This window comes from Aythya marila (assembly GCF_965140915.1).
Source record: "Aythya marila genome assembly, chromosome: 8".
NCBI classification, from domain to species: domain Eukaryota; kingdom Metazoa; phylum Chordata; class Aves; order Anseriformes; family Anatidae; genus Aythya; species Aythya marila.
Window position 1 is genome coordinate 29,804,600 of NC_139049.1, and position 24,712 is coordinate 29,829,311.

Sequence of the window (24,712 nt, forward strand, 5' to 3'; positions counted from 1 at the left end):
GACCCACAAAATGTCTTTAAAGAGTTGCAATTACATTATAAAATGATTCTCACTTGATGACTGGACTGTGAATTTTACATACTTGTGCTGTTACTGTGCAAGACATTAAACTGTACCAGGTTGCTCTTGCACATACAGGCACTAACATAGTCAGGTTCCTGCCTACACTGTTCCTTTTTTTGCCCTGTGGTACATAACATAATTCAGGTGCAACATTTTAAGAAGAGTATCAAAACCGCTGTACCACGTGTCCCTGGTTTGCATCCAGTTTCATATGGCATCGTTACAAAATAGCTCAATGTGCATTTTCATTTATTTAATGAATTGTAGGTGCTAGAATGGAAATGATCAATCAGATGAAATAGTCCATCCCTCTGCCAGGCAGATGCAGAGAACCTCAGATGTGTGTGATGTGTATGCCGCCTTCACAAGGTGATTTACCTCTCTGGTGGATGACTGCTCCGGTCTCTAAACCTAGGGAACGGATGAAAATACCTGTGCTAGGATATAGGAACATGGAATTATTTTTCTTTTTTTTTGTAAATCCACTTTAAATTAGAGCTGTTTACTCATCTTTCACTTACTGGTTCCACAAATGATAGTATCTTCAGAATTGACTCACTGAATATCTGGTTTAACACGAAGGGGTGTTGCTTTTTCTTCCTTCCCCTTCCTCATGGGACTCAAGAAAGTATCCTGGGAATGCGACACAGCTGGGGTTGCATTGCTGCCCTTGTAATTCCCAGGAGATCCTGTTGGCTTGCCACTCAGGAATCTCGGTGTGGTGAGCACTGGGAAGTGGGTCAGGGAGGTGCACGTGTGAGGCAAAGAGAAAAGGTGGCCTTGAAGCACCAGCAGAGGAGCTTCCTGAGCATGGACAAACCATGCTGGGCAGGTGTCTGCGTGTTTAGTGTTCCCAAAAGGATGGAAGAAGTGTCAAGATTCACTAGGATTAAAGATCACTGTTATTTGTTTGCGGGTAGGGAGGGGAGTGGTGGCGCTGGTGGTGGAGGGGAAGGGTTACTGTTTCAACTGATGATTGTTTCAACTGTTTGTTGTTGTTTTTTTTTTTTTTTAATTTCCTACTTAGAATTAATAATCAAACTTCAAACATGACAAAGGACAGCTTTTCTGACTGCCATGTTTCTCTCTTTTTTTTTTTTTTTAATCTCTTTTCATTAAGATTTAAAGGACTAAATTCTTTAGCTAGAAGAGGATGCTTGAAGTCTTGATCAAAGTACTTAAGCACATACTTTTAGCTTAGGTAGTCCTGTTGAAGTCAAATGCAGCATGGAATTCAGGTGATTGTGGCTTAAAGCCTTGTAGGCACAAGGGTGAATCCATGGAGGAGGTGGCCTTTTGTGAACCCCTTTAAAGAAAAATTACTGAGGTCAATGTATTATAGGTGCTGGTACCAGTGCTGTTTTTTTTTTTTTTTTCTATCAGAGATCCTCAGTTATTCTGTATCAAGCTGTTTAAAGTAGTAATGTGCAAATGTCAGTCTTTGCAGGATCATAACTGTGGATGAAAGCGTGTGAGAAATGCTGGAAGTAAAAAATATATATAATAATAATAATAATAATAATTAGAAAAGAAACAGGTTAGCTTAGTGACTTGTTTCTCTTCTTCATTTCCACCCCCAACAGAACCTTCAGGGATTTTTGTGAAAAATATAATTCCTGGTAGTGCTGCTGACCACAACGGCCAAATTCACGTTCACGACAAAATTGTTGCGGTAAGTAATTGGTGCTGTAAATGTTCTGCTTATGTATTGTGGAACTGATAGTTCAGTACATGTCTCAGTAGTAGAAAAACAACTTAGTAAAGACTTTCTAATACTAATTAAACTTTCTCTGCTTTGTGGAGGACAGAATTTGGTAATTCATATTTGTTTAGGTAGAACAGATGAAAGATCTTGAAGAGTTCTATTTGAATTATTACAGAAATGAGTCGCTTTTTTTTGGTTATGGTTAAAATACTGTTTTTTCTCTTCAACAAAGTATTAAATAGCAGTTAACTATGAAAGAGGCAAGCATTTGGATTAAAATGTTTGAGTGGAGAATCTTGGCTTTTGGCCTAAAGTAAAGAAGAGAAGCATTAGCTTCTATTGAATTCAGTGGGACTTGAGGGTGGTTAAGATTTTGCAAGATGTGGCAGACTGTTTATGGTCCTTAATTAGAGTGTAGCATAGTGTGGATACAATCAAAATATTAATAGTCACAATTTAGGTTTCAAAACCCAAGCTTTATATGTAGAAAAATTAAAAACCTTTGAATAGGAATGAATTGAATAATGGCCAATTTTGCATTCACAGTGCAAACAGGAATGAACTGCACCATCTTTTTGTTTTAAGAAATAATATAGAGAGATAAATTAAAAAGTAATTAAAAATCATGTGTGCTGGGCTGGACCTTCCAAAGTCAGCTTTTCCTTTATGACAACAAAATTTGATAAACCTTCTGCTTTTATCTGCAGTTTTTCAGGAGAAACCCCTATTGATGTATGATCTAATGGAGTGGGTAAACAGAGTGTTTTGGGTGTAAATTAAAAGATCTGAATTAAAGAATTAGCCTATTCACTTTTTTACTTTTCTAATGATGGCATGTGAACACAGAAGAAATTACTGTTGTTATCTTTTAAAATGTATTTTGAAAGTTTTGTCTGATTATTGAAATGTAACTGATTTTAATAAGATTGTTTTGCAAATACTAACGTCTTGGGTGTGAATAGCCTTATAACTCCTGCACAAAATGTGGACGTTACTTATGGTGTATGGTACAGCATAGGAATGTAACCTGGTTACTGTTATATGATTTAGGTTGATGGAGTTAATATACAGGATTATACCAACCAAGAAGTGGTGGAGGCGTTGCGTAACACAGGACAGGTCGTACGCCTTACCTTACTTAGAAGGAAACCTTCTTCTACCATTTCTTCAGAAAGATGTTCAGGTAAAGGTAATTCTAATTTTTTTCCCCACCCCTTCCGTTTTTCAGTAATAAATTTTATTTTCTGCTCCATTGACAGTGACCTGATTTAATAATAAGGGCTAGATCTCACGTGATCCTAGATTTCATAAGGGCACTCTGTAGAAGATGACACTTCAGGAGGAATGAGAGAGAAATGAGGGCTTCTGGAAAACTGTGTGCCAAACTCCTGCGTAGCCAAAACAAACAAACAAAAAGCAGTTAATGAGGTGGTGTTACTACTTCCTATATTTTGCAGCATCTGTCTGATTTATTTTTTCCCATCTATTTTCACAGTGCAGCCAACTGTTCCAGCCTTAGTATCCCCTGGAGCTGTAGGGACTGAAACTAGTGTGGACAGTAAGAATGAGGAAATCCAAAAACAGAAGGATAATTTTCAGACTGAAAAGAAGCAGAGCCTGCATACATCAGGTGGATAGAATATCTTGCAGCATCTCTTCTGATTCTTTGGAATTGCCTTTAATCCAGTGTGTATTTCTATACATGTACAAGATTACATGCGGTGGCATTGCAGCCCTTTCAATACTCTGGAATGAATCTCATCAGCTCTGCAGAGCTGACTTCCTCCAGTTCAGCAATTCTTTCTATCCCTCATCCCTCTCTGCTGACATGAGGTGTTCTGCCTGCAATTTTCTGTAATCCTCCTCTGCTGTCAGGTCCCTGAACCAAACTGCAAAGTGAACAGCATGGCGATGAAGCATTTCTCCTTCTGCCACAAGTCAGAGTCAGCTTCTACCCTCTTGGGAATTCACATTTGCTTTGTGATTCAATGTTGCCTCAGTCGTATCTTCCTTCCAGCCCTTGCAGGTCTTAGGCTTTCACCTCTGCAGTCTTTTCAAAATATTCTTTCGTTTTCCCGTACATCATCCCTGATGCCTACTTGCTCCTTGTTCCGGCACTGCTGCAACTTGATCAGAACCCACCTCCTGAGCTCCTTGACCTGGCCTCTTGCTGGCTGCAGCTCAGGTCACAGGATCTTCTCTCAGAAGATTTGACTGAGTAGGGCTTGCCGAAGGACTGCAGCAGCAGGGACGGGGAATCACATCTTGTGACATCTCTATTTTTAAGTCATTTTCCACACGGAGCATCAGTCTCAACCATGTACCAAGTGCCACATAACTGCCTTGCTCCTTTTTGCTTATCCTGCTTGTAGTGCTGCTGGTCGCTGATATTTCCTGGAGTGCTGGAGAAGCAGAAAGCATAGCACAGCTTCTGTCCATCTCCTGTGAGATTTCCCACTTGGCAGTGAGCCTCTTCTTGCTGTCTGCTCCTTCTGAGACCCAACTGATTTATCTGGTAGTAGCGATACTGCTGAGTACTGCCTCCTCCCGTCCTACTGTTGGAAACTAGAGTTCAGACTCTAGACGTGCAATTTCTTGCTTGTCCTGAGCTTTCTAGCTGAACTGGGAAGTTTTTGACTACGTACCTATGTAGGAGGACGAGAATCTCTGGTCTGGCAAAGGCACAATAAAACCTGATGGCTGGAGTTGGAGGCCGGATGGGTGTTGAAATTAGGCGTGCGTTTTTAGCAGTAAAAGGCAGTTGGGCATAGCGACAGATCACAAAGGCATGGCTTGCTTTGGTTTTTAGCTGACTTGGGAATCAAGGCTGGAGGTCTTTCCAGAAGGCATGCTTCAAATCCTCTACAGATTTCTGGCCTCATCTACAGGAACTTCTGGGTGAATTTCTACAGCTTGTGTTGAAGTCAGCATAAATTATCCTTATGCCTTGTTTCTTAGATATGTAGATGCAATAGAGGAGTCTAAATTATGGCTGTCAATGAATAACAATTTTGCTATGACTGTAAGATCTGTCAGTATTAAAGACAACCTGGAAATGAGAGAAATGTTAGCAGTTCCTATGCTCCATTCTGTTTTACTTTTCTGTCCAAGCCTTATAACCAGACATCCTTTGTTGTGACTTCTGCATGTTCCCAGAAATAGGAAGCCAAAACAGAGGTGACTGAGTAGCTAGGATTTAAGGTTATCAAAGCATTGTTTTAGCAGTTGGAGTGGAAAAGCACATATTGATTTGTATTTACACTGGAGGAAAAAGTTAAGGACTTAGAAGTAGGATGTATTTAGGGGCAGAAGAGCCAGGAGGACTTGGGCTCGCTATGCCAGAGACTAGAAGAGGAACACACACTGTCCTGTGTCATTTACCCAGTCCTTTTTTTTTTCTCCAAATACAGTGGAACTTTCTGTGCATAAAGTCTTTTCTTTTTCTACTGGAGTGAGCAGTATCTCTGCACTCAGTTCCTGATGGCTTGTGGTTGGGTTATCTTGTGTCACAGGCAGCAGATGTCTGCCCCGATGCAAAGAGAACTTTTGGAGGAATTTGTTACCTAATACCTCGTGCTGTGCAAATGTGGTCTATCAGTGCCAGGATCAGTTTACGTGGGGAACTGAAATTGCTTTTACCTGGCTTAGAGCTAACAAACTCTCTTAGTCTCAAGGTACATTATCTAGATATGCCTTAGTGGTCTCTGTGCTCCGAACAGTCAGCTTGGATCCAAGTGTATTTCTGAGCCATTTCCACAATATATCCAGACTTACAGATACAGATCCATTGCCTCTCCATAAATTCTCCAAACCCCATAATTTCTAAAGGAATTTGTAACCAAGTTATATGTGTATGCGTGGCGCCCCCTCATTTCTAACCTTGTGCCAACCTCGTAATCCCTTTTCTTGGAGCACTCTGGAGTATGGTGCAGATGCACCCGGCTCTGGCAAATACTTCGCTGCCTGGAATTCCTAGCTCCTGGCTGGGCCCGTGCTGATTGCTTGCAGAAGCAGCGTGGTGTATGTGCACTGCGTTACCCAGTGCATCACGCAGCAAGGATACTACAGATTTCTCTGTTCTCCTGTGTGTCCGAGCTCCACTTACCCTGGGTAATACAGCTTAAGGTGTTCATATGTGGAGTGTGTTTTGGGATGCCAACATTTAAATGCTGCAGATATTGTTTGTTTGCAGCTGGATATTGCCCTTGATACCATCTGGTAGTGCTGGTCCTCCTTGGACCTACAGGATATGAAGTGGGCATGGTTTTCAAACCGAGTAAGGAATCAGTGGCCTTCAATGAAACAATAAGCAAGTATCATTGTTTGATTAAACTGATTTTTCATAGGGGAAAAAACCCTTAAAGTTACAAAGCACTGCAAAAGCTTTTTGCAGCTATAAAATAGGTGTGTGTATATATCTTTGTTAAAAGGTTGAAATACTTAGTTGCAAATTTTATTCATACTGAAATACGATGTATAAGATTTCACCTCCAAGTAGAATTTAGTGGCCAAGTTTAAATTCCAAAGATAGGTGCTTATTTTGGACATGGTGATGGACACTTCATTATAATGGTGCTAAAGTAAATACTGCTAATTTAAGGCTCTGACTAAACTCTGGAAATGCTTTTAAAAAGTTTAATGCAAAAGGTATGTTTTATAAAAATATGTATTACTTCCTTTTAAGCCCAGTTGTGTGAAATTCTTATTAAATTGTGTTTCCTGGAGAGGTATTAAATACTAATTCTGGCCAGGCAAAACCATGATTAAACAGTGCTGTTACAAAGGCAACATGGTTTAGGATGCAATGTGCATGAGGCCTGAAACTTTCTGCTAGCAGACTACAGGCAATTAACTTAACAGCTGCATCTGCAAGACTGCATACTGGGCAGAACTGCTTCCCTTTGCCTTGCAGCAGTACTCAAAAACCCGAAGATATGATGATGTTAGCCAGGAGCTTAAAGATGTCTGGAGAAAAACATCCAGCAGCAGGGAAGATAAAGGTGATGCATTACTGAAGGGTGGTAGAGCACAGGACACACCCTTGTGAGTTCGTGAAATTTGGAAGAGATTGTAAGAAGAAAGCATTCCAGTTTTGAAGATGCCAGCAATTTTGACCAGGAAAGATGATTTTTACAATACACTTACATTTTATTCTTGACACTATCTAACAAGAAGGGAAAAACTGTATGGAAGTGCAGGCAGAGGGACAGGACTGTAATTATATGTTGAAGTTGTTGCAAATGAAAGCTGTCTCTGGGAAGCGTTTTAATTTCTGAAGCCTTATACATTCCAGAAGAGGTACATATCTCAGGTCATGAGAAATCCAGCTGGATGAGAGACTAAAAAAGCAACTTCCTACGATCTGCCATGTGGAAAAAGCTGTTTGGGGGGAAAAAGGAGCATTTGAAGTGGCTTGGGTGATACCATTGAAATTAAATATATCTAATCCAAGGCCCTTCATCCAACCTTCCATGGTTCTGAAGAAGTTACAAGCAAAGACTTCAGAGGGTGTTAGAAAGGAAGAAGGGGGGCAACTTCAAATGGGGACGTGCATCAACAGCTGCTCTGAACAACCCGTGGATTCTGGTATCATGTTCAAGAAATGACAGAGAAATCTGTATTCAGCCAACTGAACACAGCTTTCAGTTGTTGAACTGAACTGTGAGCCTGACCCTAAGGTTCATTACTCCAGGTGAACTTGAAAATCCACATCTGGCTACACAGGGGACTGCAGGTGCCTAGGTGCTGTGTGTCCATGTGATAGTTTTGTAAGAGCAGCAAAAGAAATCAATGAATTTTTGTCCCTATGCATTTTTGCAAATAGAAGGAGTAGAAAGATGTGCTGGTGCTCTGTCTTTGCTACAGTTGGGAAGTAAAGATAGTGATCAGCCTGCGCTTGATAACAGCTCACAAAGATGACTTCCCTTTAGAAACTTCAATTAAATTCAAACGGAGGAAAAAGCCTCAAGTCACAGCCCAGAATTTCAGGACAGCTTGGCTTTTCCTTTTTAAAGAAGATAATTTATTTCAAAGAGAACTGTGGTCTGTATTTAAAAGCCCAAGTTTTTATTATTGGTGGGGTTTGGTTTTGATGACAGCAAATAGTTACTTGAATTGCTGGAGAAACCTTGGATATCTGAATCTCCTTGAGCCTTATGTTTAAAGGTGCCCTGGATATTTCCAAGAGAAATCTGACTTGTTAGGCTCTTTGCAAAGTAGTTTCTCGGTGCAGATCAGACAGAATTTGCCTATCTGGCATGACAGAAAGTGATGGAAGAGATATAATTATGTTGTATAAGTTAACTTAAATCCTTATTTTTAATGAGTGGAAAACTTCAAAGTTATAAAATGATGTAATGAGGATCCTATTGCAAAGCTCACGTGTTTCATCTTTGCAATCTGTGAAGGTGTTGAAAGCAAAGGCAGTTAGGCATGCCGTTTGTCTTGGCTTTTCCTTGTAGGTAGGCTCTGAGCTTCTTGGTGTCTTCAGAATCCCCCCCGAGGTATTTTGCTTGCTAGTTTGTGCGCAAAATGTGAGGTGGTAATTTACATCCGAAATTTCAGAGTGACATCGGCAGTACCAAGTGGTCTGTGCCTCGTCTAGACATCTGACAAACTATTGCAGCCACTCGGGGGGGGGGAAAGAAAAAAAAAAAAGTCAGTTTTCAGTAATTCAGACCCCAGTTGCTGCTGCTGTGGCTGCTAGATGGAATTTGTTTTAAAGTTTGATTCTTACCAGTTAACATTGCTTCAGCGTGGAACTTTATATGTGTGCTGAGCTTCTGGCTGAGGTCAAACGCAGGGCAGCCAGTCATTTTCTGCTGTCTAGCTCTGTCAAATTGTCTTACATGAATGTAATACTGCCTTGGTTGCATAAGTAAGAAAGCTGAAAAGATATAAATGTCAAGATAGCCAAGTTCCCACGGAAGACTGGTTTGGAACTGGAGCTTATATTAAAGCTCATGTTACTTACTGGCCTAATTAAACTAGACATACCTGCCAAATGCATAAATAAAGTGTATGACTGCATTGTGCTTACGCAGCTCCTTGATACCAGCAATATCTTGTCAGGTGTTTTGCTTCTTAAGGGGCTTCGTTTTGGTGGGAGATAATGCTCCCTTGGAGTGGCAAGCAGTTTTATAGCAACAAATTATGCAGTTGTGTGAAATTTATTTTGCAGCCTGAAAGAATGATTTATTTACAGTACTATATGGTACAGAACTCACATCTCATCAACGCAAGCATCACCTCTTCTGCCACTCAGTTGAATAAATCACACTTTAGCACTAGCTGACATTTTGCATTGTTTTCCTAAGAGCGTCGTTTTTGATTTGCACTGATAGACTCAGCTTAATGCAATTTCCTTTTTGTGATTATTCCCTGTAATCTTTTATTTACACTGAATTTTTATTGAAGTATTTAGAAGCAAATGTACTTCTGAATGTAAAATGTGCTTGTAAATTTAATACTTGCTTTCATATTTAGGAAGAGTCCCATTTCCTCCAGCATATGAGCTGAAATCCAAGTGGGAAAACCTGCTGGGACCTGAATATGAAGTTATGGTATGTTATCTTTCAATGAACTACACTCATGTATGTGTTGTTTTTTGTGTTTTTTCTTTTTTATTTTTTTTTAATTACACATCTGTGAGCTTATCATTACAGGCTGTTTATAGAACAGCTCAGTGTTTGGAACAGATCAGTAACATCAAATTTTGCTTCCATTAACATCAAGGCTGAAATACAGAAATTGTATAATTAATATATTTTAAAAACCTGTTTATATGGATACTATTGTTATATAGAAACTAGACAGAAACAGGGGTATAAAAAAATCAGCTGTCCTTCTAAATCTACATCACAGCAGCCACTTAAATCACAAAAATAACACATCTTTTCATTTATGATCTGTTTGTTTTATTGTGCACTGGGAAAAAATGGCTCAGAGTAGAGCTCCCATGTTTCATGAAGAATCTTACGATTTTATTAGAAGAATGAAAGAATGATTTTCAAACATACTGGGAAAATAACAAGTAATCCAAGGTAGTGTAACTTTATGGTGCCAGTGCCTATTAGATATTTCTTCACCTCGTATTAAATGATTGCCAAGCAAAAGATTATTTTGATGAACTGTCATAAGGAGTTGACTGAAATTGTAATTCAGTACTGCTTTTCAGGGCTGTGTTAGCCAGGGAGTGCAGATAAAAGTCTCCAGCCAATGCTCTTTCTGAAGCCTTAAGGAATTCTCACTGCCACCACCAAAATGCCCTGTTTGTCTTTGCATTGCTTGTCCAATTGATTTAGAGACACTTATATTTACTACTCGGAGTAGCCATCATTCCAATTGCTCGCTGGAAGATTTAAAGTAGCTTTAAGAATTGTCTTGAGAAACTTGCTTCTCTTCTTTCCATTAGCACTCCTTTAAGATCTGAAGTTCGTATAGGATTATGTACATGATGTAATAAATCTGTTTGGCTGCCCACTTCAGTTGCTTGATATTCCCATCCTTGCATTTCAGGAGTCTGATATTTCTTCCCTTAGCACTATCGCGCTTCCCGCAGAGGACGAAAACCTGCTTAGTGTGTGAAACTGCCTGATCCTAATTCTTCTTGAGCTGCCGCCAGTGGGATGGCAGGAGTGAGAATCATAGCATCGTTTCTGTTGGAAAAGGCCCTGTAGCTCAAGTCCAGCTATCACCCAAACACTGCCAAGTCTGTGGTGACACCGTGGCCCTGAGGACCACCTCCATGCCCCTCTTAAATCCCTCCAGGGTCTGTGGCTCTACCGCTTCCCTCGGCAGCCAGTTCCAGCCCCTAACCACCCTGTCTGTGAAGAAATGCTTGCTAATATCCACTCTGGACCTCCCCTGGCACGAGTTGAGGCCGTTTAGTGTTAATAGTTGTTAAAATGTTAATAGTTGGGCCTGTTAAATAATAGAAGGAAACTGTTATGGCAGACTGGTTGGAAAGTCGGTTTTGGGTTCTTCCGGGTTTTGTTATCTGAGCCTCCCTCAGGTCGTGCTTGGCTGTGTTTGTAGCAGCGTTTAGCTTGAGTTCAGCCTGCTCAGCCCCTGTTCACACTGCTTCACCCCTACACTCAGCTCCCTGAACCTCCCCTGAAGGTGACCGCAAGTTGGAGTCCTTCCCCCCACTATTCCCTAGCTGTTTGACGAGAGGATTTAGTGTCACTCGCGGCCTCTGTGTTTCCGATCCTCTGTGGCACCAACTCAGGGAACGAAACTGAGATCCTGCTGAAGTGGAAGGAGACCCTAGGAGCCCGTGTGGGGATTTATGGCCGTGTGGTATCTGTTGCCAAGTACCTAACCGTGAAGAGCCAAGCGGAGGAGTTATCAGTCATAGATTCATTTAGTTACAACTGAACAGACACCAAATGGATTCTGTCTTTTGGGAAAAACACCCTCAATACTGGAAAACAGGATGCTGGGAGCCTTATTTAAAGTTAAGCTGAAAGAAAAAGCAGAGAGGTAACATTGCTTTGTAGATACTTTGTAAAACTAGAAACTTCAAAAGGAGCCTGAAGGAAACAGTTACCTGATTTTTGCAAGGCTATTTATGTTTCCAGTTCTAACAAGTGTAGCAATCCTCCCAGACATGCTCAATTTCAGTATCCCAAGCTCCAACCTTGGGCCCTGGATCACTATAGATTTCATCTCACTACAATTAACATTTGAATAAATAACCCTCTAAGGTTACAGATAAATTCTATTAAGGAAGAACATTGCAAGAAAATTGGTGGTAAACGTTATGGTTATTTTATTCAAATAAATAAACTAAAGGTACGCTGAAGGGATTTCTTGTCCGAGTCCTAAATGATCCGTTTTCCATTCAAATTTGGTAATTAAAATAATGTATTTCAAGCCATGTTAGAAACATGCTGCAAGAGATTGTGGTTTAGTCTAGATGGTAGATGGCTGTTCTGTAGCCTGAAGTAATAACAATTTAAGCTATCATACTTTTCAAATTCTGATTGGCGAGTTGCTGTGCGTATTTGTGTCAAACATAATGGCATTTTGTGCTTATACAGGATTACTGGACTTGACTAAAATCGTCGTTCAGACTTCAAGAATAGGATAATGTTAGGGTCTGCTAATAGTGCATAATCACAACATTCCTAAATGTAAATGTTGTGCATCTAAAACACTTTTCTGACACTCGTTTAAAATTATTTTGCATCAATATGACTTTGTTTAAATATAGCTTTTCTTTTTTTTTGGTTGTTTTTTTTTTTTTTTTTTTTTTGGTCCAGAATTGACAATTCTGGTAATGTCTTTATTGTCCTGCTGTTGAAAACTGTTATGCTGTACAATTTTTAGGTTGTGAATGTGGATATGCCCATTACGGATGACTCAGAGCTCCAGAAGTACTCAAAGGTATGACTTGCATGATTTCCTTCATGGCAGAATAATTCCAGGAGGGCATGATTCAAAATTCAAGATTTGTGTATTTCAGAAATTTTGAGAGGTTCCAGCTTTCTGCCAGTCTTGCTTTCCCAAAAGAGGCTGTCCACGTCCTGCTTATTTTCTGGATTGGTCCAAAACTTTTTCATAGTATGGGCAAATGCACCTTAAAAAAAGAAAAATGCACCTTAAAACAAACAAACAAACAAAAACAAGAAAAAAAGAAAAAAGATGAAGCTTAAGGAAAGGCATAAAAAGGATGTACACATGTAAGACTCAAATTGTCAGGTACTTAATTGTATTAAAATTCAGTTATGGAATAGTTGTTGAAAGTCACTACAGGATGAAGCAGAGGTTGAAACTCTGCTAACAGTGTTGTGGTCCTGCTGAGGGATTTGCCATAATCATCCTGTCTTGTGGGGCATCCTTTAGTTGGAATGGTCAGGGCTGAAATTAATTTCTGTCTTCTGAAACTTTTGATAAATGTTCCTGATACGTATGTTAATGTTGTGCAAAAGAAATTTTTGTAAGTGATCCATTTGTATGCTCGTGGGGATGTCTTAGTGAGGAAAGGCCACAAGCACATAATCAAGCAATGGTTGTGAGGATATGCTAAGGATCAATGGCTTACTCCTTTGACTTGAATATTCAAAATAAACTGGGGAAACCAAAGGAGAGTGAGTGTTTCAACTTTGGGAATAAAAAGTCAGAAAATTGCCAACCTGAAGAATCAGATAACTACTGATTATCTTTACCTCCTCTCCCCAGATTGCCATGATTCCTGCTGTCTTTTCTGGATAAGGCATCACTTTTATGCTAGTCTTCCTAATACAAAGACACTCATGATTGGAGGCTTCCTGGAGGGGGGGAAACAACCTGAGAAAAGGCTAACACAAAGTGATTGATTTTTACATTGCAGAAATAAGGATGCCAGTACTGTTAGATGTTTGCAGGGGGCTCTTCATGGATACTTTTTCTACCTCCAAAGTAGTGCAGATCCTCAAGGAACAAGGCAGCTGGTCCTGTTATTATTGACCTAGTATAAAGTGGTGATGATGGAATTTCTGTCAGCTTTGTTGAAACTCACCTTTTGGGTAGGATAGACTTTAGGTGGTACTCGTCTTCCCTACATTTTTTTCAGTATGCTAACATTATTTCAGAGTACAGTGCAAATTGCCTTTTCCCCCAAAGGACTGACAGGTTGTTTTGACTTGTGCAAATGGTTTACAAAGAGAAATGATAGACCCTTGTGCTATAACACAGATGAGGTCAATTGAAGATTTAATCATCCCACTGGGTGTTTTGTTTCATTTGGTGAGCTGTTGACTCTCAAATGTGTTTACATTGTGGTAGATACAGATGCATATTGCCTCATTTTTTGACAGCTATTACCCATCCACACTTTGAGATTAGGAGTTGAGCTTGACACGTTTGATGGGCATCATTACATCTCATCAATTGCTTCAGATGGCCCTGCTGCAACACTTGGTCTTCTGCAACTGGAGGATGAACTTCTAGAGGTAAAAACAAAACAAAAAAAAACCACTAATATATTCTTTAATCTTTCTTTAAAAGACTCGTATTAATTTTTAGTTTGTCTGCAGCGTGTGCAGTAGTTAAATTAAAGAGTTGATTGTGGAAGCAGCTAGAGCAGAGCTTTGGAAGTCTCACAGTTGTTTTCTTCAGTATTTCATTCCTCCTTTATGGACAGAACGGTGACTTCCTGTGACCTCTTAGTGACTTCGTGCTTTTTTCTGAAGTGTTCAATATGATTATCAGGAGTCATAAGGGTAGAGAGAATGTATTGAATGTACTTGTATCTGTGATCCTTCAGCCTTTTGAGCAATTTAGCATTAGCTTTTGCACTCTGCATGGTGGGTAATCTTTCTTAATATTTGTCACTTCTAAAAAATTTACAGCAGTCTCAGAAAGAATGGTTCCTGTTAAGCATTATAACTTAGTGGTTGAGTGTTGAAAGACAATCGTGTTCGAGGTAGTATATCGGTTTGTTTAAATACATATAAAGAGGTATTGGGACACCTTTGAAGTTATCAGAATCAGGCTGGACCCATCAGCTCAGGAAAAATAGGCAATTAATAGTATTAAAAATATATTATCTGTTTTGTGTGTGTATGTATAACTGTCAACACCTCAGCCTGCAGATAGGAATTAACATTTCCTGTTGAACACTGTCTCTTAGTGGAATGTTTTGAATTTGAGTTTTTTTTAGTGGATGCAAAGAACATTTAATTGACATCAGTGGGAACAGAATTAGGCCTTCTGAAAGATTAATTTGGTAGCTGCACCGCTCTATTGCCTTTACTTGTTGTTCACCATTTAACATCAAAAATTTATACTGATATAAGACCTAAAACATTTTTTTCAGTTATCACTTAATGGAGGAAATCTTGATTCCTGAAGGAAGGGATTAATGGAATGCTGAAAGTGTTGTTTAAATTTCTTGGCCACTAAACAAAAAATTGTATACTAAAAGCAATATGCTAAAGAGTGCTATAGAGTAACTTAGGGAACAGTAATTGTATATATTTTAAACAATTCTACTTATTACTGTGTGTTTACAATTAAGTTCACAGATATGTTCAGACCTAGTGAGCATACTTTTTTTTTCTACTCTGTAGCTGGAAAAAAAATAACCAACAAAATAAAAATGTGCTCCAGGGCTAAAGCTATGTATGCCAGGTTTAGCCCAGAGTGTGTTTTTGCAGCCAAGTTATAAATCCCTTTAAGTATGGGTTTGCAATGGAAAAAGTGACAGCCACATTCCCCAAACAAGCAGCTCTACCTGGGCCTGATACAGTCGGGATTAAAATGTGATCAGTACAGGAATTTTCTTTAATATGCAGAGGGTTGAATGCTGATTATTTTTAATGATGTGTTTGAATTATGATAGAAAGCATGGTGGTTTTTTTTTATTATTATTTTTTTTTTCTCTAGTTTAAACTAATTTCATTGTGTTCTTTTTTAGGAGTAAATTGCTTCCTTGTGTCCCAGTTTTGTTAGTTGAAATTTCACTGACTCCTATTTGATAGTGCAAGTAACTACAGGGCTGTGGTAACTGAATGGGGTATTTGGCACCTTGTGTGTTTAGAGGCTTATTTCTGGCAGCTTGAAAAGAAGAAATGGGAGTCCCCAAGTCTGCTTGGGAGTGCACAGTAGCTCTTCTCCATCAATCACAATATGCTGAGAAATGCTGGTAACTTTCCACCACACTGCCACTCTCAATGCATTAAAAAATCCTTACGCGTAGATACTTCTGTTTAAATAATTAACTAATGGATTAGCCTGATAGCTCAGCAGTTGCTGCAATTCTTACAGGAAAAAAATGTGGCAGTTCATCTTACCATGTTGGAGACGAGCTACACTTTGAATTTTCTCCTTAGTTGGCTTTTAGGAGGAGAGAAACTCTATGTTTCTCAGCAGTATAAGCTACATTTACACTGTAAAAAGTAGGAAGAAAAGATGGGGAAAAAAAAGAAAATGATGTCTAAAGTGAGATTGCAGTGTGGTCTTGTACAAAACTGAGCCCATCTAAAGCATAGGGAGATCTGTGGTTTCTTGGAAAATTGGAAAATAGAATTTTTCTTTTTAAAGTTCAACAAATGAGCCTAGTGCTAAAAAGAAAAAAAGAAAAAAAAGCCCATCAGAGAAGCAGGTGAATATGAAATAACAATGCCAGGAAAGCTTTGGAGTAGAAAAAGTGGTGAGCAGAAGAGTTGTAGGAAGCTGAAGAGAGCAGAGATGTGATGTAGCAGAAGTCACAAGATCTTGCAGATGAAGTTCAACATTTATAATAATGCATGTGTACTTAAGAAGCATGTGTTAATAAAACTATGCAAGCTTTGCTGGAATCCCTTGGTAAAAGTAGATTTTCATATGCAGTTGGGAAAGACAAATAGACAAAAATAATAAAAGAATCTGGTTGACATCCTTTTAAATAACTTAGTGTGGATGTGTTTTGCTTCCTGTGCAGGTAAATGGGGTTCAGCTGTATGGAAGGTCACGCCGTGAGGCAATCACCTTTCTGAAAGAAGTGCCACCTCCTTTTACGATGGTTTGCTGTCGGCGACTTTTTGATGATGGCAGTGAGTCTCTTTTGGATGAACCCATTGTGGAAGTTTCACCTCCAGAACAAAAGGTAGACTTCTCACGTCATTCAGTTAGGTGTAAGGACAACAACTTTTGCCTTGGGAAAGTGCATGTTTCTGAGAGACAGAGTTTTCTTTTGTTGTTTGATCCAGACTTTTCAGCAGTCTTAACATTTCTTAAAATATATTTGTAGTTATACAAGTCATTTTTGTATTCAGTTGTCATGTACAGCTACCTTTGGGCTTCTAAGTGACTTTGGGCTTGTAAGTGGCTGCTGGTGTTTCATTGAAAGATGGTTCATGTTTGCAGCAGTGTTACTTTTACTGCAGTTTATACAGGTTGGTCATGAGAAACTTCGTTGTACTATAAATACAAGGTAGGTAAATCACCAAGCTAGCATGCTGACTGTGTACATCCCATTCATCATTCTTACACCTAATAGGTGAGTGAGAGCTTTGAATTACACTAAATCACATCCTTGCCCCCATTAGCTGATTACTTCCATGTTCTGAGTAGGTTTTTTATAGAACTGGAAAAATATTAAGTTTAGTGTTTCTTTCCATTGCAGAAGCCTTAAAGTCTCAAACTAGAGCTTGATGCTTGTAACGGTTGTTCCTATTTATAAAATGAATTTACACCTTGATTTCTCATCTTCTCTGATGTAATCTCCTGTAAGCTAGGATTTCTGGGAGGAGAGTTAAACATGAAATATGGACGTCTCATGGAAGAGTAGGGTGCACAGTATCATGCCTTTTTGTAAAAGGCCCTTTGCGTTGCAAATGCAACTTGATCCAGTGTGGTTTTTTGATCCTGCGTTTTAGAGAACATTTTCTATGTGTAGACTGTCAGTTGCCTATCTTTGCCATAAGGCAATACAGGATGAACGGAGGTCACGTTTTCCATAGAGTAGTTTCACAATATTTCTGCTTTCTTTTGACAAAATAACAAGATGGAGCGTGTGTGTGAGGGGAAAATCCTTCCTTTTGCATCATAGTAGTGCTCTGTGTGCTAGACATATCTGTCCAAAGAAATGAAATTAAATGTGTGAAGTTACAGTTGTAACATTTTTTCTTGTGACATCATACATTGATAGTTTGTAAAGATTGTATTGGTAAACTATCATATAGGTTAGAACATGCATTTTAAGTTAGACAAAAAAAGATGCCTTTTTGGAAGATGTGTTTATGAAGCTGTTCTGAACAGTTAAATTGCGTAACTATGCCTCTTTCACAATTTTTTTGATGAGGTGTAAAAGAAAGAAACTGTTTTGTTTGGGGGGGGGGGGAAGATAGCACTTACAGTTACAATTTTAGAGATTGTTGTCTACATATTTAATGCCACAAGTGTCTGAACATCTCTCTAATATCTGGTCTTTCCATAAGTTGACTGTGACTGGTTAAACCTTTTATGCTAAGACATTTATTTTTCCTTTATGCATCTAATGGGACAGCTGAGGTTCATCAACATGTAACAGGTTAGTAATGTTGCTACGACTAATTTGTCTAATACGTAGGTATTCATGTGCCAGGTTGGGCTGCAGTGCTCAGAACATATAGGCATAGGAGCAAGGGAGTATACAAGGCAGCAAGTTGGAGAAGGTACCGCTATCTAAAACTGGATTTGGTGTTCAAAGAAGTTGTAATTCAGTAAAAGGTCATATTTTAGGGCATGTATTACCCATTAATAATAACCAAACTTTTAATAGTGCTTGTAAAGAACTCCAAAGCATAGTATTTGAACTAGAGTTTTTATTTTTCAGGTGAAACCTGAGGAAGACATTAATCCTGAAGAAGAAGAAGGGGAATTAGCATTATGGTCTCCTGATGTGAAGGTTATTGAACTAGAGAAAGACAAAAATGGCTTAGGATTCAGCATTTTAGACTATCAGGTATACTTTTTGTATCACTAAAGATTAAAAATTCCTTTGATCCTTTGTTTTATATGGTGCCTTAAAGTGTTTTGTGATGTTGATTATTGGGTCAAGTCATCACCTTGGAGCTTTGGCCTCGAAACTCTGTAGGGAAAAGTAATTTATTTCTAGGCCAACTCTATAAAGTATAGTGTGCAGCTTATTCAAAACTAGTCTGATTATTGACTGCGATAAAGTGCAAAATTTCTAATCAAACTCTGCCTCATAACTCTGAATTTAACGGCTAAATGTTGGGGGAGTTGATTTTCCTTGTTTGTTTTATTTTGTTTTAACTTAGAATGACTTCTCAGTTATGAGAGTGCAAGGAAACTTTCTTAGGTATTGCAACATCACTTTTTATGTACCATATTTAATTATTTTTTTTCTTTCTGCCCTCGCTGCGCCAGATCACTTTTATTTATAAATGCAATGCTAGTCTGCAGTCTGTGGTCCCGCTCAAGTCGTGGAAAGATTCACCATTTGAGGCATTGAATCAAGCCATAAAAGCAAAGCTATCTGATTTCAAAGGAGAGTTTATGAAGTTAAAGTTTTACCATGACTGCCCTTCACAGTCAAAAGGGAATGTCAGGGCTCACAGGTGAATTTGTGTCACAAACTTAAGTTTCTGTAAAATATAAATTTGCTTTAATGAATTCTTTAATGTATTAGTATAATAGTGATCAAAGAACCTAATTAACAAAATTTTCAGTTATGCCTCCCTGCTTAAACTATTAAACTAGCATGCTGGAGATGAAGGTAGAATTTTCAGCATTAAAACAAAACAAAACAAAAAAACCTTTCAGTAGCCATTTATAGCTTAAAAGTGATTTGTCCAAGAAGAAACACTTTTGTGCAGGTTATATGCTTAATTGTTAAATTCTTTAGAAATCAACAGAAGAGTGTTTAATTGGAGGAAAATTCTTCCATAGTTAATCCTTCTTTCCAAAATATTGGCTTCAATTGAATGTATAGAAACTCAAAATCTGAAATCAGAATGAAATGTTATTTTTTGTAGTCAACAGGGTATATTTTTTAACTTGTAACCATCATACTTGTAAGGAAATAAAACAGTTGGATCACTCTTCATAATAATATACACATCACATCTGAGTGCTGCCTTAACATTATAGTTCAATAAAATGTATTCAACTGTTCTGCATAAATGTCAAGTGATATAAAATTCAATCATACTTTTGATACAATAGGACATGAATTGGGGGTGAATTAAAGTAAAAAATATCTGAAGTATTATGCAAAACCATTAATTCTATATTTTACCAGTGTGATTTAAGATTACTGAAAATAGATCCTGTTAGTCATTTTCACTGACACATGTTGTGTTACAGTGCCAGCTTTACTGTAGAGTTGCTAGGAGTCTTTACAGAGCAGTAATACACAGATTTGCTTTTAAGTTCTCATATAATCAGAATTAATGAAGGCTTTAATAACAGGCTTTTTATTTACTTATTCACAGATGCAAATACATGAGCAATGTTGTGATACTTTCTGCTAAATTTAAATATATTCTAATCAATTCTAAATGAGTGGTAAACCACTTAATCTCAGATCTTTATAATTTCAAGACAAGATATTTGTGCATAAAGTATGCTCTTTTGTTTGGGATTTGCCTCTTAGATCTTCTACACTTTTTATCATCTGCAGATTAATTTTTATATAGATATCTGTGGTTGTGTGTGCATTTATGTAAATATATCCATCATATTCTTGAGTGCAGGGCAAAGAAAACAAGTAATAGTCCGTGCTAGATTAGAGGGGAGGAAAAATTTGTGTGGTTACTGGGAGACTGTTCAGAATTGCTAAAGCAAGTTTGCTGAAAAGCACAAAATTACAGTGAAGTTTATAATTGTGGTTTAAAGGATCTGGATATCCAACTCTGGTTTTGACTTTTTTTTTTTTTTTTTAATTACCCTTTTAAAAAATAATGAAAGCTTTGAGCCACGTACTCTTTGTTTTGTGAAAAGAGATTCAAGGCTTCTAGTGGCAAGTACACTGTTTGCACTTATATCCACTGTTCATCTAAAAAAAATCATAGGATTACTCGAGCAAATCTGAGATGAATATGCATGTGGCTTAGCTTCATGCATCTCAGAGAGGTGCATCAGTGGCAAACCAACCCTTCTAGACTCCCATTAGTGTTGGTGGAGGCAGTGTTGGGAGGGAATGACTTTTTGAGAGGTGAGTCTGAGAAGGGCTGTTCTTGGTGCTGAGGTTTACACTCAAAGTGGTTCTCTCTGTTTGTTATAGAAGCTTAAGGAAACTTTGGTGTTAGGTGCCCAGCTCAGAGGGGATGTGAATATTCTGGGTTGCACTACTGGTGTATACCAGCCCATTTCAGTCGCTGCTTGTGGGGGACTCGTGACTGTTATCTGCAGTATTTAAGAAGCCCTGAAGCCTGCTGCTCCTCCAGACATGCTTGTGCTGGGGTCTGCTCTGCCAATGAGCAAAGCCAGATGTGCTGCAGAAGTGGACGAATGCTAATTAGACACTGGGCTGCTCGGGGTGCCCTGCAAGTATTTTACTACTAAATTCTCTGAAGCATTTTGAAGCACAAGGCTTTTCACCTTTCCATCTTAATTTTGATTATAGGATATGGCGTGGTGCTGAATGTTCTCCTAGTATATCATGAATGCCTTTTGTCATCTGTTTTCTCAAAACAGACATCATGCTTGGGGTAAAGGATGTCGTGCTTCAGTTGTCTGAAACACTGCAGTCCCCGTGTCATGCTCTGAACAAACAGTATTAATGAAAACTCTTAGCGGGGTAGAAGAGGCATCTGAGTACTTAGAAAACTGAGTGCTGAGATCGAGAAATTATTACTCTGGTATATGAATTTTTAATGGGCTGTCTTTCTAATAATGTTTCATCTATCAAACAAATGATAAGCATATCCCAAGTGGCTTACAGGATATTCCCAGAAATGCACAAGCATAATTCCAATGCCTATATATTTTAATGAACTAATTACAAATTAATTATACCAATTATGCTAAATCAATGGTATTGCTGCTTTGTCCTGTGTTTTCTTTTGTCCGTGTTGAGGGATTTAGGTGCTCAAAACAGAGCCTTCTCTGTTATTTATTTATTAATTAAGGCCGTCTTTGGAGGGCTGTTCAGGTGTTCCTAAAACTTTGGGATGCCGTTAGAGACCTAGAGTAGATGTAGCCTTTTTGTCATGACAGGGCTGTATTTGTGGTGTTCAGCTTCACAGGATCACTGTGTACAAAAAGATCTCTTTCCCTTTTTGACGGATCTCTGAATTTCTAAATACTTAGCAGGAAATGTTAAAATCTTTGAAACTGGCTCCTTGCTAGCAAGGCTGATACTTGCTGAGGGGGGAGGTAGATGGGAAGGGCTGATCTCAGGCTGTGTTTCTTGAAATGATTGCTTTCAATGGATTTTTTTTTTTCCCCTTCCCACCGTGATGGCTTATTTAAATAACGAGCGTCGAAGAGGCATTAGAAAGAAACCTTCTGTGTATTTTCCCATTGTCACCGCTGTGTTGGGATCTTGTCAAAGCTCTCAGGCAGGGCAGTGCTTTGCCTTGATAAAGCCTGGCTGCCGGGCCCGCTGAGGGAGGCTCGGCCTGCAGCACGCTTTCGGTGGCGATAAGGCCTCGCATCGTGCCACCAGGGACCGAGCAGCAGCCTCCTGGTACGGCTCCACCTCGAGCAAGGACCTTCCCCCCCCCCGGCCATTAAAAAGGTGTGCTGCTCGGTCCTCGGGCCAACTTCTCTCTGAAGCAATATACTCTACCTCCCGTAATTTCCTTGTAATTTCACTTGGAGGAGTTGCTCTCTTTTTCACCTCTTAACTAACTTTTATGTGGTGTTGCTGGCACAGTTAGCGGCAAGCGGGTTTTGATGGTGAGTGAGGGACCCGGCGCGCAGCTTGGAGAGCGCTTTGGGATCATCTGTGATGCAGGGGGCTACGCCAGCGGGTTTGAAAGCTTCCAGCTTGTTGGTAACTTTGTCTAGCCTGGAGCTAAACCTCCGAGCCTGCAAGTCAGGAGCTGAGCTGTTGTTATTGAGACCAGCCCCTTTTCGTAGAAAGAAATGAAGATGGAAGAGGGCACGGTGTGTCGGCAGGTTAAATGCAGGAGAAATGCCGAATAAAAACAGCTGCGGTCCCAGGGGGTGAGAGGGAGAGGGAAGGAAAATCACACAAGATGAAGACTTTAAGAGAGAAAAGCACTCCCATTAGTGTAAAGGGTACTTTGTGTAGCCCTGAAACAGTGTTTAGAAAAGACCTGGTGCACGCAGGCAAAGGGATTCTGTCAGTGCTGTTTTACAGAAATATCGGAAAAACCACAGGTAGCTGAGTTGCAGATTTCTTGAGGCAGTATTGACCAGAAGGCAACTTGAAGGGTCTGATGAGCTTTTATCAAATTAAACAAAAAGCTGAATGGACTTTATGTGGAGCTTAATTTACTGTGCTTTGAAGTCGGAGTATTTTAAAGCAGCTGTTTTAAGTGTGTGAAACTAGAGAGGACGAGGCTTGGAGTGGAGGGGGCTGACATTTGACGTGGCTTGTAGGATCGCCTGGGAGATGCTGTGCTTGGAGGGCAAGTCCCCGAGCACCCGGCTGCCCCAGAGAGCTGGGGGTCAGGAGCTCACGGGGCCAAGGTGGGTGTAAATACCTGCACATCCCTGCAGGTGGTACCAGGCACGTCCACACCAGCACATCGTGCTACCCAGACCTGAGGCAGCATGAAGCGTGCCTGCCTTCACCTCCTGGGTCAGTGCTTAGCGGGTTTTTCCTGTGATCTGGCTACAGGGACTCCACAGCTGCCTTATTCCTGGGGTTGTCTTCATTATCGTTATTTCTTTTTCTCGCTGTTGAGCTGAAGTCTTTCTCGCTGCACATTCAGCAGGTTCTGTTCTGCCCTTTTCCCAGGGAGCATGGGAAACGAGCGTTTTCTTTTTTACAACAAAATCGCTGCGCGGTCATTCACAACAGGAAGTGAAGCAATTTAAGTGTCTCCAAATATCTTTTTTTTTTTGCTTCTTATACCCCAAACAAACAGACTCCAGATGTAGAGTCACAGAAAAGCAAACTGTCTTATTTGTGGAAGGTGGTATCCAGCTAGATTTTTTTTCCTATTTTGGGCTGTCCAACAGCGAGATGCAGGCTGGAATGTTTGGACAAGTCGCTGCCTAAACATTTGCCCTCTTGTGATAATTTGAGCTTTGTCTGTCTTGCGATAAGTTTGTCACGAACAAAGCAGCATATTCATGTCCTTGTTAAGCACATTTTCACCTGATCATGTGATGGAAACCTGTGGCTCACTTGCAAAAGCGGCACAGCTGTATTAAAAAGCAGTTTTACAATGGCTATCAGCTTGGTACTGGGGAAACTGATAAAGGCAGCTTTTCTCCCATCTCTACAACCCATCCACATTCATTAACATCAAAGTTCTGTAAGCCTCAGTACCAACTGTGTTGGTACTCATCTCACGGAGGATTTGCTTCTCTCCCCCTATGGGAAAGTTCTGCATCCTTTAAATCATATTAAGCTGCTTCATTTGTAAAATGATTCTTAATAGTGTGCCATGTATTGAATTCAGTGTAGCTTTTTGAAAAATTCTCTTGGAGTTCGGCTTAAATACTACTTTTCAGGACTGAAGAGCTGGTGAATGCAGCCGAGCACATTCCTGGTGAAGTTTCTAGGATGTTCGTGATTAGTGGTTTCCAAACCTCAGGACAGCAGCACTAAAGGCGTTGGGAGAGCAGAAACCACGTTAATAAGAAATCAAAGAGCCTGTGTATCTCAGCGTGAGGTACAGACATGCACAGGAATACAGTGCTTAGGTAGAGAAGCCGAGGAACTGGGATGCAGGAAGGCACTTTAGGGCTTGGGCATGCCCTGAAGTTGGGCTGGAGGGAATCATCAGTCTGATTTGGGGTGAGAAGGTACGAAGGGATCCTGTGCATGGAGCGGTGTGGCGTGTCCTGGGGGTGATGCTCCTACACACAGAGCCCGTCTGTTGTGAGCTGCAACAGCCACTGCTGGGAACAATACCTGCGTGTGCAGAGAGAGCAGAGTGTTACTTAGAACATCTGGTTTGCTTTGGTTTGTCACATATCCTTGAAGTAAATACTGAGCAGTATTATTATTAACCTTTAGAAATGTTTTCCCTGTTCCCCCGAATTCTACCAATCTGGTTGTTCTTTTTCATTTCCTGCTAGAAAGAATAGCGTTTAATAAAAACAAAAAACCCCAAACCAAAGAAATTCATTGTTATTCCACAGATGTCTTCTGCCTGCAAGAGAAGCAGAGTATTTAAAGGGCCAAAACTGTAGTTAGGGTTTCTATTAAACACTTAGGAAATCTCACCAAGGGTAAGATAATGTAGATGAGACCAGAGGAAATTATGTGGTGGAGGGCTGCTTAACTAAAAGCTGTGCTAGCCTTTTGGTGAGCACGTGGAGATGGTGGAGCAGCGGGCACGTAAAAGCTCAACCCAGCCAGCTCCAAGTCTTGCAGTGAGCCGA

General features: G+C 39.7%; 1 protein-coding gene across 4 annotated transcripts in view; it reads left to right on the plus strand.

Moving 5' to 3' along the window:
• The window catches only part of PATJ (PATJ crumbs cell polarity complex component), a 145,957-nt gene that overhangs the window by 17,396 nt on the left and 103,849 nt on the right, over window positions 1-24,712 (plus strand). For 3 of the 4 annotated variants that reach the window (XM_082766434.1, XM_082766432.1, XM_082766431.1), the window contains exons 11-18: window positions 1,647-1,735; window positions 2,819-2,951; window positions 3,264-3,398; window positions 9,254-9,330; window positions 12,101-12,157; window positions 13,570-13,704; window positions 16,176-16,340; window positions 18,051-18,179. In XM_082766434.1, coding sequence (XP_082622560.1) covers window positions 1,647-1,735; window positions 2,819-2,951; window positions 3,264-3,398; window positions 9,254-9,330; window positions 12,101-12,157; window positions 13,570-13,704; window positions 16,176-16,340; window positions 18,051-18,179 — 920 coding nt within the window. The remainder of the gene's footprint in view (window positions 1-1,646; window positions 1,736-2,818; window positions 2,952-3,263; window positions 3,399-9,253; window positions 9,331-12,100; window positions 12,158-13,569; window positions 13,705-16,175; window positions 16,341-18,050; window positions 18,180-24,712) is intronic. The other variant, XM_082766433.1, reaches the window with a different exon arrangement.